The sequence below is a fragment of the Rana temporaria genome, chromosome 2 (genome assembly GCF_905171775.1).
Source record: "Rana temporaria chromosome 2, aRanTem1.1, whole genome shotgun sequence".
NCBI classification, from domain to species: Eukaryota; Metazoa; Chordata; class Amphibia; order Anura; family Ranidae; genus Rana; species Rana temporaria.
This window is the reverse complement of record NC_053490.1, coordinates 99,048,682-99,062,017: the sequence shown is the minus strand read 5'-3', so window position 1 is coordinate 99,062,017 and position 13,336 is coordinate 99,048,682. Positions and strand designations below refer to the sequence as shown.

Here is a 13,336-nt window from a genome sequence, read left to right as displayed (position 1 = left end):
TACTAATTTAATTCTTTCATTTCTCGCTTTCTTTGCAGTCTCGTCCAGCTCATTGTTTTTCAGATTTATTCCTTCGTCTTTTTACATCAAGGATGTTAAATGATTTGTGTGATATTTCTAGAAATTTGGTAAGCCGGAATTGATTTCTGTGTTATTGTGCACATGTACAGTGCCTTGAAAAAGTATTCATACCCCTTGAAATTTTCCAAATTTTGTCAGGTTACAAAACTGTAAATGTATTTTATTAGGATTTTATGTGATAGACCAACACAAAGTGGCACATAATTGTAACGAGGGAAAAAAATGATAAATGTTTTTTTATTTTTTATTTTTTTTACAAATAAATATGTGAAAGTGTGGCATGCATTTGTAATTTGTATTCAGCCCCCTTTAGGCTGGGTTCACACTATACTACACGACAGCAGTACAACTTTCATCCTACTTTGCTCTGCAACATCTGTCCTACATTGGTCCTACATTGATCCTACATCCATCCGACTTTCATGAACAGCATACTACTTTGATCCGACTTTGTGATAGTCTGAATTGTTCTTTGACCAATCAAAACAATCCCAGACTGAGATAAATTCTTTTTACTGCTGCTGTAACAAGGCTCCTACTTTGGTCCTACTTCAATGATATTCAATGGGCTGAAGTAGGATCAATGTCGGACCAAAGTAGTACAGGGAGCGTTTTCAAAGTCGGACCGACTTGTGTCGGACCAGTTAAGACAGCTCTCATAGGGAAACATTGATTTTTCACACGCCATGCGACATGAGCTCCTAATGTCGGAGCGTTTGTCGGACAAGTGTGAACCCGGCCTCACTCTGATACCCTTAACTAAAATCTAGTGGAACCAATTGCCTTCAGAAGTCACCTAATTAGTAATTAGAGGCCACCTGTGTGTAGTTTTAATCTCAGTATAGATACAACTGTTCTGTGAAGCCCTCATAGGTTTGTTAGAGAACCTTAGTCCACAAACTGCATCATGAAGCCTTAAGAAGTCCCATTTGCAATTTGCGAAAAGCCCTGTGGGGGACACGGCAAATATGTGGAAGAAAGTGCTTTGGTCAGACCCAAATTGAACTGTTTGGCCTAAGCCTGCCTTCAAACTGAAAGCGCCCGGGCGTCGGCGGTAAAACGCCACTATTTTTACCAGAGCTTTACCTTCCTTTTTGCGGCACTTTTCGCCAGCTTGCGGGTCGCTTTTAACCCCCGCTAGCGGCCAAAAAAGGGTTCAAATCGCGCTTTGCAGGCAGTTTGGCGGCGCTGCCTATTGATTTCAATGGGCAGGGGTGCTTTAGGAGCGGTGAGTTTACTGCTCCTAATGCGCTCCAAAGAAGCTGCTGGCAGGACTTTTTCTGATGCCCTGCCAGCGCACTGCTCCAGTGTGAAAGCCCTCGGGCTTTTACACTGGAGTGAATGAGCCGCTGTTTTAGGGCGCTTTGCAGGCGCTATTTTTAGCTCTATAGCTCCTGCAAAGCGCCTCAGTGTGAAAGGGGTATAAAAGGAAAACGATATGTGTGGCGGAAAACCAACACTGCAAGTTACCCTGAATACACCATCCCCACCATGAAACATGGTGGTGGCAGCATCATGTTGTAGGGATGCTTTTCTTCAGCAGGGACAGGGAAGCTGGTCCGAGTGGATGGGGAGATGGAGCCAAATACAGGGCATTCTTAGAAGAAAACCTGTTAGTCTGCAAAAGACTTGAGACTAGGGCGAGGTTCACCTTCCAGCAGGAGAACGACCCTAAACATACAGCCAGAGCTACAATGAAATGGTTTAGATTAAAGCATATTCATGTGTTAGAATGGCCCAGTCAAAGTCCAGACCTAAATCCAATTGAGAATCTGTGGCAAGACTTGAAAATTGCTGTTCATAGACGCTCTCCATCCAATCTGACAGAGCTTGAGCTATTTTCCAAAGAAGAATGAGCAAAAATTTCACTCTAGATGTGCAAAGCTGGTAGAGACATCCCCAAAAAGGCTTGCAGCTGTAATTGCAGTGAAAGGGGGCTCTACAAATTGGTTGAATCCAAATGCACGCCACACTTTTCACATATTTAATTGTAAAAAAAATGGAAAACCATTTAGAATTTTCCTTCCACTTCACAATTACGTGCCACTTTGTGTTGGTCTATCACATAAAATCCTCGTGAAATGTTCACACTTTGTCATGTTACAACCAAAAACAAATGTAAGAATACATTTTCAAGACACTGTATCTGATACTTGCATTATCTCTGTTCTAACTCGTGAAAATGATGAATTGCATGTGCTAATTTACATTACTTCTAAATAGAAGATGTTTTTTTTTGATGCTCTATGTCAGGGGTACTGAATTAAAATTCACAGAGGTCCTGCTAGTAAAATCTTCTTTCTGAAGCAGTCCGACTCTCATTTTGGTTCAATAACTCGGGTCCTTTACATCACAGCCAAATTTACATCAGTGTCCTCGGCCCCCTCTTTCACCTCAGAGTCCCCTTGTATCACAACCCCCTTTCAAATCAGAGCCACCCTTATATTACAGCACCCCAGAATTACAGCCCTGCCTACATCACAGCCCCCTTTGCTGCAATCGTAGACCCCCACCCCCTTTACATCACAGTCAGTCCCCCTTGCAATTATAACCCCCACCAACTAACTCACAGCCCCCTTTCAATCACAGCTTTCCTCCTCACATCCAGGGCTGTGGAGTCGGTAGATAAATGTTCCGACTCCCCGACTCCTCTGTATTAATATGCGAATGTATTTTATACATTCCTTGAGTGAAAGAAACGCAACCTACCACAGGACTACTGGCTGGGAAGCCAACAGTCTACTGTATTGCACAGTTTAAGCAAAAGACAAACACAATGAAAACCAATCAAGTGACTGAATAGTAGCAGCAGGCATAAACATCAGGAACAGGATCTTTACCAGTTCAAAAATACAAACCACATTATTTGGTTGTTTTAGAACAAAAACAACGCTTATCTATAATAAACCAAAAACAAAATCTGCAAAACCTAGAAATGGTTTATATTAATCTTGAAATGTAGTTCTAGGCTTAGCAAATGCAAATCAATTCAATGTAGAGTTCTAAGGAAGAGAATTGCCTCTGCCAGATCCTCTTTCATAGAGGCTCTTAAGTCAGACTTTATTATTTTTAGGGCTGAAAATAATCTTTCGACACTGACTTGGGTGGGTGGCATTGCAGTAACTATTCTGGCCACATCACTAACGATCTCTGGATAAACGAGGATGGCTTCTTCAACAGTAAGTTTTGATGAGCGATCATACTTTTCAACTTCTTTTAGTGCTTTATACAACTCCTGTTGGAATTTTTTTATTTGGACACTTACTGGTTCTCTAACATGCGTTCCCTGTAAAAGCAGAACACAACACTATGGAAAGTATAAGTATTGCAGCTCCTAATTGTGCGTTGCGTGCCATATAGTGAAGCACATGAAAAGCATGCTTCTTCACGGTCACTTAACGTGTTCGTTTTGCGGTTACGTGAGGCACTGCATGCATTGGTCTTTATTCTTACAGTAGAGAAGTCATTAATTATAACTTTTTGTGAATTGGGACATTTAAACTTGCTTTTTTTTTTTTTTAATTCCAATCTAAATTTAGTAGGAGTCGGAGTCGGTGCATTGTTTGCCGACTCCGACTCTGACTCCAGGTACCCAAAATTTCCTCCGACTCCACAGCCCTGCTCACATCAGACCCTTCATATCACAGCTCCCATATTTCATATTCAAAACCCCACCTCCTCATATCACAGCTCGACCCCCCTGCTTCATTTTTACAGTAATACCTTAACACAGCTTTGCAGAGGGCAGGAGGAATGGCAGGGTGGACTCCTCTTCTTTATGTATTTGCCTGCATGTCGCTGCTGTTGAACTCACAGCAGGGAGGAGGGCGTGAGGCACGGAATGTCTGCAGGAGCTGCTCAACTCTTCTTGTTAAAAAGCTAGTGACCCACTTGTTAATATAAAAGGTTGGGCAGCTCCTGCTTCCCCTGTAGACCTGCAGTATCTCCCGCCCTCTTCTCTGCTGTACAAGAGTACAAGAGCAGTGGCGGCAGACAAGTGCATACAGAAGATGAGTCCACCCTGCCATTCCTCCTGCCCTCTGCAATGCTGTACCTGTGTCTTTTAACAGCGGCGGCAGGAGAGAGTCCACTCAAGGTCTAGACTGTTACTTGGTCCGTGCCCGAACCACTAAATTATCAGGCATGTCGGAAAAATATCTGTCAGACACTCTCCACATCACCGCTATTCCTTGCCTTGCCTGACGTAAGTTTCATTCAATAAAACCTCTTCTGTGAGGCAGTAGGGGCTGCCCCTACTGCCTCACAGAAGATGCTCTATTGAACAAAACATATGTAAGGCTAAGAATAGCGGTGACGTCTTTGCATTCGTTGAGTGTGTCTGATATTTTTCCGATATGCCTGTGTAACTTATCTTTGCTATAAGTAGATTTGCAAATAAACTCTTGTGCTTTTAATTGAATGCTGCACAATGAGTTTATTTCCTTTTCCTTCTGGTTTACTGCCTGATTGGGTCTGAGGCTCCTATGAGATCGTTCTATGCATCATTGGCATCCCCCCACCAACCTGAACAGTTAAGCTGGCTTATACCTGAAGTGAGGGGTGAATACCCACTAATGCGTTTTATAGGCCTTGAAAGGTTTTAATATCCGGTAAGAAGATATTTTTGTCACTTAAGGATTAATTGGTGTTTGGACACTTTTATCAACATATGTAATGTGTTTCAGATGGAGTCTAATAGTTTATGTGATGGAGTCTAATAGTTTATATCCTCCGATATTATATTGAGGAAAGATTTTGTCACTTTATCACAATTTTGACAGCGCAAATATATATTTTTTAAATGATTCTGAAATAGTTTGAGAAATTTTAGAAGCAGCTTTCCAGATTGCTGAACCTTTGCCCTATTTTACTTCTGGGACACTGTGGTTGATTTACTAAAGGCAAATCCACTTCGCACTACAAGTGCACTTGGAAGTGCAGTCGCTGTAGATCTGAGGGGAAGATCTGAAATAAGGGGAAGCTCTGCTGATTTTATCATCCAATAATGTGCAAGCAAAAATTATATTTTTTATTTTCCTTGAATGTCCCCTTCAGAGCTACAACGACTGCACTTCCAAGTGCACTTGTAGTGCAAAGTGGATTTGCCTTTAGTAAATAAACCCCACTGACTCTCTCAAATGCTCTTTTTTACCCAACCGTGTTACTGACCTAACAATAAACCCAATTAGTTTTTTTCCGACTCTTCCTTGTTTGTGCCACTTACGTCGCCAGCTCTTGGTGCCCTGTCCCAACTTTTTTGAGATGTGTTGCTGCCACCAATTTTAAAATGACCATTTTTATTTTACTAAAATGGTACGTTTTGTAATCTTAATTTTTTTTTATGCTTTCTATGCTCTATTGCGAATAAAATATGGGTTTATAAGATGTGCAAATCATTGCCTTCTTTTTGTAGATTTTACACGGCATCCCAACTTTTTGGGAATTGGAGTTGTGCATTATTTTATGAGGGGTCTTGGCCTTGCATTTCTTGGCAATGTCCAAACCACGCCCCTGGAATTGTACATTATTAGGATTACCATTTTCTTTAATTAATCTTTTTATGAATAAAGTACAAGTCCCGTCTGCCACCGCAGCAGATGGCTTGTAGTTGTCGAATAGACTTTGAGCGGGCTAATCAGCTTGTAGTCCATTCATACATTCTCCAGCTTTCTAAATGAACGCTCATAAAGAGGTACAGACAGAAAGCTGAAGGGAGAATGTGCAGGAGCCTGCACATTGCACTCCCGAGGAGAAAAATAATAAATGCACATTTTTACCTGCAATTTTCTTATATATTGTACTATATAATATATAATAAAAAAGGAGAGAGCCAGACTTTAAATGAAGCATGTGCGGGAAACAGATTACAATGGGTTGGGGGGAAAATAATATATCTGGAATAGGTTATAAGTTAATTATTTTAATACTTTCACATAATGCATCGTACATGACTATATTGCATTATTGAAGAAATTTGATAAACATATACACTTCACAGACTTGTTTGGGGAAAAGGTTATTTTCGGCAGTGACCCAGGTGTACAAACAAGAAGTACAATTAAATATATTGCAATAAATACATATTGAAGCATGAAGATGGTAGCTCTACGCATTTCGCGACTAATGGTCGCTCGTCAGGAGCAGGCATACATTGCATTTTATATCTGTAACGACATAAGCACATTTCAGGTTGATCCAGGACATACGTCATTTGAAGGGCCAAGAACAATTCAAGGTACCAGATGGTACTCACCAGGTAGCCAAGTGCTACCGGCACTGGATCGAAGCCCCAACCAGTCTCCTACCGGGGACTGTGGCAGGACGCTATAGGACAATAAGCCCCCAAACAGGACGCACCCAGGTTGCACAGGCATCAAGCAAAGGTGATGTATGGACAGAAGTCAGTGAATGGTGATGACTGTAAATAAAAAGAGGGGAATAAACTAAATGTAAATGAGATATGAAGGTGTTGGCAATGGGGGAAGGAGAACTTTAAACTAAGGCTGGGAGGTGGAGACAATGGGAATAGGTGAACGTGCTGAGTGGGGGAAACAAAAGAGGTACCTGAGAAGTTCAAGTGTGCTGCATGTGAGTCTGTGGCATGTGAAAAGCCAAATGCCTGCAGCAAACGTGGGAAACGCCCTTATTTTAGGGACCACCATCCAAAGTTTCCCGCCAACGCCACGCACCCGAGGGGGAGGAGAGGGGAGGCGCTTAACCAATAAGGAAGACCTGCCTTGTAGATTGGCGCTGCATACCTCCCGTAGCCCCACGTGGATGACACACCAAGACGCCACACGGAAAGCAAGATCCGTGTAAGGCGCTGGAGAGCGTGACGTCGACACGCAGTGCCCACCCATACGTCCGTGCGTCAGAGCAGCACGGGACGCAGAGCGTAGGCAGTGCGCGTCGCAGCCCCCAGATTGGAGCAAACCCCGCAGGGGGCCGGAAGTACGCAACACCCTGAGCCAGGAACAACACCGGGGAACCTGTGCAAAAAATTAAGAATTACCCAGACCAACCAGATGTGGAAAGTCATGATGGATAGTAGTAGGCAGGGCCGCCATCAGGGGGGTACAGGCAGTACACCTGTAAGGGGCCCGGATGGCAACCCCCTTTAAAAAAAAAAAAAAGGTGGCAACTCCCCTTTTTTTATTTTTAAAAAATATATATATTTTTTTATTAAAGGGCCAATTTTTTTTTTGAGGTCCCCAGGGGCCCGAAGGCCCCCAGGGCCCCGGATGGCAACCCCCCCTTGGGGGGCTTGTTGTCCTATAGCGTCCTGCCACAGTCCACGGTAGGGGCTTCACTCCAGTGTCGGCAGCACTTAGCTACCTGGTGAGTACCATCTGGGACCTTGAATTCTTTTTGGCCCTTCAAATGATGTATGTCCTGGATCAACCTGAAATGTGCTTATGTCGTTACAGATATAAAATGCAATGCATGCCTGCTCCTGACGAGCGACCATTAGTCGCGAAACGCGTAGAGCTACCATCTTCATGCTTCAATATGTATTTATTGCAATATATTTCATTGTACTTCTTGTTTGTACACCTGGGTCACTGCCGAAAGTAACCTTTTCCCCAACCAAGTCTGTGAAGTGTATATGTTTATCAAATTTATTCAATAATGCAATATAGTCATGTACGATGCATTATGTAAAAGTATTAAAATAATTAACTTATAACCTATTCCAGATATATTATTTTCCCCCAACCCATTGTAATCTGTTCCCCGCACATGCTTCATTTAAAGTCCCGCTCTCTCCTTTTTTATTATATAATTATTAGGGATGGAGGTAATTAAGCTATTACCCCATTTAAAGTCCCAACGTACCCCCCCCCCCCTTGTTAATGTACTATATAATGTTTTAACGTCTCTGTGCAATTTCAGATTGCAAGCAGCAGCAGTACAGTGGAAGCCATGGAGATTGATATTATGGATGGTGACATAGAAACAAGAATGGATACGGAAGACCAAGGTGCTGTAGATCTTATTGATGATCATTCTTCTCCTGAAGCTACAGAAAGCGCAGACTTTGGAGAATTTCAAAATGTCACTGGTAAGTAAATTAACCAGATCCAGGTTAATTGTATGGCAGATTTGTAGTCCAGTGGGGTAGACCTTGAACACAGAGGCTGTAGATACTTTTATTCATATAAGAAACCATAGGCAAGAATCAACTATTTTTACATTTATCTTTACCTTTTGTGCTGAAATACTTACCGGTAGTTTCTTTCTTAAAAAAGACAAAGACCTCAAAATGGGTTTACTGTTTACTAAAGCGGGCCTAAACTGTATTAAACCACCACAAACTGAAAACGCTGTTTAATTCATTGTTATTTAAGGCAAACCAAAGGATAAACGTCGATTGAGCAAGTGCAACTACATTTTTTTTCTTCTAAACTTTACTATAAAACGGCAACCTGCCGCTTGGGCCTTATGCACAATAGGCAACCAATGATGTCACAAGCGTTTGTAGGGTCATGAGACCACATCATTCTCTTTACAGTAATGTATTACTAATGGTAAACAAATTACCATAAGTCGGGATGGGCGTCTCGACCACAATATACAACTTGCAGTTAAAGAAAAAGAATAGTATGATAAGCAGGAATGGGAAAGAAGACAGGAAAAAGAAGAGAAAAGTGAAGGATCAGGAGTACGTCCATCCAAAGAAAGCCAGGGGTTCCACATTTTTTCAAATAGGCTTTGTCTCAGTCTTATTTTGTAGATAAATCACTTTAACCACTTAAGCCCCGGACCTTTAGACAGCTAAATGCCCAGGCCAGGTTTTGCGATTCGGCACTGCGTCGCTTTAACAGACAATTGCGCGGTCGTGCGACGTGGCTCCCAAACAAAATTGGCGTCCTTTTTTCCCCACAAATAGAGCTTTCTTTTGGTGGTATTTGATCGCCGCTGCGGTTTTTAGTTTTTGCGCTATAAACAAAAATAGAGCGACAATTTTGAAAAAAATGCAATATTTTTTACTTTTTGCTATAATAAATATCCCCCAAAAACATATATATATAAAAAAAAATGTTTTCCTCAGTTTAGGCCGATACGTATTCTTCTACCTATTTTTGGTAAAAAAAATCGCAATAAGCGTTTATCGATTGGTTTGCGCAAAATTTATAGCGTTTACAAAATAGGGGATAGTTTTATTGCATTATTATTATTTTTTTTTTACTACTAATGGCGGCGATCAGCGATTTTTTTTGTGACTGCGACATTATGGCGGACACTTCGGACAATTTTGACACATTTTTGGGACCATTGTCATTTTCACAGCAAAAAATGCATTTAAATTGCATTGTTTATTGTGAAAATGACAGTTGCAGTTTGAGAGTTAACCACAGGGGGCGCTGTAGGAGTTGGGGTTCACCTAGTGTGTGTTTACAACTGTAGGGGGGTGTGGCTGTAGGACTGACGTCATCGATCGAGTCTCCCTTATAAAAAGGATCACTCGATCGATGTGCCGCCACAGTGAAGCACGGGAAAGCCGTGTTTACATACGGCTCTCCCTGTTCAGCTCCGGGGAGCGGCTATAAACGAATAGCCGCGCCGTCGTCCCGGATCGCTCCCCGAGGGAATCCGCCCGCAGCGGAGGGGGTCCCGATCGAACCCCCCACCCGCTAGAAGGCAAGGACGTGTATATATACGTCCTTCTGCCTGTACGTGCCATTCTGTGGACGTAAATAGTCGTGCGGCGGGCGTTAAGGGGTTAAAAAAAATAGAACCCCCCTCTTAGCATTTCCAGCTGTGGCCATCTTCAGTAAGGGCAGATGATTGATTTTACTTACTGAAATTCATCTGCCCTCAGCTAAAGCATGTAGGCAGGAGGATGTGCCTAGTTGAGAAAGCCCCTCCTCCAGTTTAAAGGGTAAAAATGGCCATGAAGACTCCTGGGATGTATGACATCATTTTGGCCTAAGACAGAAATCAGGAAGAAACAAAAGAAATGTAAAAATAAGAAAGATGGTCAGTATAATATATCTTCCTGTCTATCTTCCCGCTATGTTAGCAGCATTAAAAATAGTACATTTTTGGGTGATAGCCATTGGGCTGACTCATTACAAATGTTCGCTTGCGATTGTCACTAGTATGTAACACTGGACGTTGTTTTTTTGTGTTTGTTACACTACCAATTAATACATTTTCAACCCTAAAAATAGTCAATTTTAATTAAATTAATGAAGTTAATTTAGTAATCGGCTGCTCAGCAAAGTGAGTGTTCGTAAATGGGTTGAACATGTTTTACTTAGAATAGCCAATCATATGTAATGTAAATGGGGGGAAAAAAAACAAACATGGATTTTTGCTAGGACATGCTTAGTTGATTGAAGTGAATGCAGTGTTGGAATGTTTACTAAGCGTAAAGAACATTCACTTTGAAAAGGAAACATCCTCTTTAGTAAATCAACTGACCTATCATGTCAGTCAAATCCTTGCCAGAAAAATGTCTTAACACAGATTAAGTGTAAGAAATGGTTCCCAACTCCGTACTGCTAGTCTCATTCAAAGCTGTATGGATCTTTAGACAAAATGTATGTTATTAGTAGGGTGCCCTGTAGCTGATCATACATCAGGCAATTCAGATAATCTGAATTGCCTGATGTATGGCAGAGAGCTTGTTTTTTTTTTTTAAAACAACAGACCTACTGACCAGATCACCAGATGAAAATGCAATGTAGCAGAAAGAAAGCCTACAAGAGAAAACAAATGCAGATATCACATGTAAGAAGTAATAAGTTGCAATATAATAAATGTTTGCTTTTGGGTTTAATACGGCTTTAAATTGCTTTGGTTCTGTGTTGTAAAATAGGTTATGTCATCAGATGTGAATGTACGAGGGAAGGGTATGCACCACCACATCTCTAATCCAACCACTTTCAGAATGTTGCTGTCTCTCTGCTAGGTCCCCAATGCACAGACACTCACTCTTCACTCAGCTGTGTCCTTACCCTTAGGCTGGACATGCATGGATCCAATGCTGAACCGACCGAGATTCAAACTGTTAATGGGTAGGCTGAATGTACCAAGTTGATCAAGTGATCAACTTGGGTACAACCAGCCTGCCAGATTCTCTTGCCATTTTCGCTAGCAGCTGCTATAGGCGCTAGCGATTAATCACTGTTTTTCCACGCCGGGAGAAGACAATTGCTCAGCAGGAGGGATTCCTACATCAACACTAACTGTGTTGATGGGGGAATCAAGCTAATTTCTTTCCTGTAACCCACTGTTTCAGGAAAGTAAATTTGCTCTGTGTATGGCCGGCCGTAAGCTGGTCATGCACTAATAGTTTTCTTTAACTTACATATTGACTGCTTATTTTTGTGTTTTAGCCTTGTACTCTCTCTGAGTAGTTAATAAGGCATTGTTTCCTTGGGCAACAATCGCCTGAAGTAAAGCAGTGTCTTGATTAGGTCTGTATTACTAATAGTCTGGGTGTGAGGATATAACACTTATGTTTTCTCTGTAGGCGCAGTGAGCCCTTTGTCAGAGGATCACCCCAGCAAACAAGAGATGGTTTTGATGCAGGCCCTGCAGTTCCTGTGTTTCTGTGCATCAGCTGCTGTCAATCGATCAGTCAATTTCAGACCTTCTGACATACGAAGAAAACTCCTCAACCTTATTGATACCTCACTGGACACTAGCAAGCCTCTTCATCTTCGTGTGGTAAGATAAATAATATTAGTGCCAAGTAAACGTAAGCAATAAAAAAAATCGATATAAGCGTATATTGATTGGTTTGTTTATTTTCAATTTGTTTTTATTGAATTTTTTAAAACACAGATATAATTTACATTACATTATCGATAAGCATACAATATTAATTGTTTGCACCAAAGGGGAAGGGGTTAACACTTAGGGGCGATCGAGGGGTTAAATGTGTTCCCTCAGTGTGTGTTCTAACTGGGGGGGGGGGTGGGAGTGACTAGACCCACGTTTCTCAACCCCAGTTTTCAAGTACCCACAACGGGCCATGTTTTCAGGTTTTCCTTTACTTTGTACAGCTGCTTTAAATCAATATCAGTGACATGGTATTCATAAGAGCTATTTTATCTAAGTGAAGTTCCCAAAACATGGCCTGTTGGGGGTACTTGAGAGTCACTGGACTAGACTAACTAATAGGAACACACGATCAGTCTCTCCTCTCCTGACAGAACCGGGATTTGTGAGAACCACTGGACTAGACTAACTAATAGGAACACACAATCAGTCTCTCCTCTCCTGACAGAACTGGAATTTGTGTGTTTACACACACAGATCCCCCCCGTTCTGTCTCTCGTGTCCGGGAACGCGGGTGGCCGACGATGATCACGACCGCTAGGCACGCTTGCCTGCTAAGGCTCTTAAAGGAGCCGACATACCTGTACGTTTTGCGCAGGGCTGCCAACCTGCCGACTTGTATGTACGTGAGCTTTTCAGGAAGTGGTTAAATTTTTTTTTTTTTTAAAGTAATAACTTGCATATAAAAAACACTGTCATCAGCACCACGCTCTTCCAAGAAAGTACAAAGCAGGACTTCCAGTCTTGGCCGTGTCAGGAAGTGAGGTCATCTGGCTTCTCCCAGCGCGGTGCGTCACAGATCAGGTGACTTCCTCATTTTGATCAAATAGCACATTAAATTGAAGCCTGCGTGGCCACCATAAGATGTGACTATATTGGATGGTAGAATGATGAAGTTTCTCCCAGTGGACTATTAAATAGGAGTCTTCGCTTTATTGTGGGCATGGTTTATGTCAGTCAGTCATGCAGAAACCAAGTTGCTAGATAACAAACCTACTCTGCCTGCAATTTTACGGTATTTGCAAGCTGGCTATTTTTGTCCAACTGGAAGGCTGGCTTGGAGTATCTTGGGGTCTCCCCACCCAAAGTGGTTCTATAATGAGCACGAACAATCCTAAAGTGCAATCTTCAAACAGTTGGATCGTTTATTCATGTCTGTTCAGTGTGTGTTGAAGCTAGGAATCATTTTATTATTTATTTTTATTCTCATACAAAGAGCAGTTCTAAAGAAATTACATTCTAATCTGTCTGATAACTGACCTGTCTGTGATTAGACACATTGACTCTCTTTATTCTTCTTGTATTGATTGATGTATTTTACAGTTTTGTTCCTTACTCTTGTAGTACTTACAACTACTAAATGACCTTCCTGTGAAAGATGTTCCTCTGCCAATGGACGACATTATCATGCTGCTAAAGCCTGTCCCGTAAGTATGTTCTCTGCCTTTTCCTGCGACTTCAT

General features: G+C 41.8%; 1 protein-coding gene across 2 annotated transcripts in view; it reads left to right on the top strand.

Moving 5' to 3' along the window:
• Nucleotides 1–13,336, top strand: part of ATM (ATM serine/threonine kinase) — a 213,738-nt gene that overhangs the window by 62,015 nt on the left and 138,387 nt on the right. For both annotated transcript variants that reach the window (XM_040340578.1, XM_040340577.1), the window contains exons 16-19: nucleotides 39–128; nucleotides 7,975–8,143; nucleotides 11,564–11,760; nucleotides 13,219–13,301. In XM_040340578.1, the coding sequence (XP_040196512.1) occupies nucleotides 39–128; nucleotides 7,975–8,143; nucleotides 11,564–11,760; nucleotides 13,219–13,301 (539 nt within the window). The remainder of the gene's footprint in view (nucleotides 1–38; nucleotides 129–7,974; nucleotides 8,144–11,563; nucleotides 11,761–13,218; nucleotides 13,302–13,336) is intronic.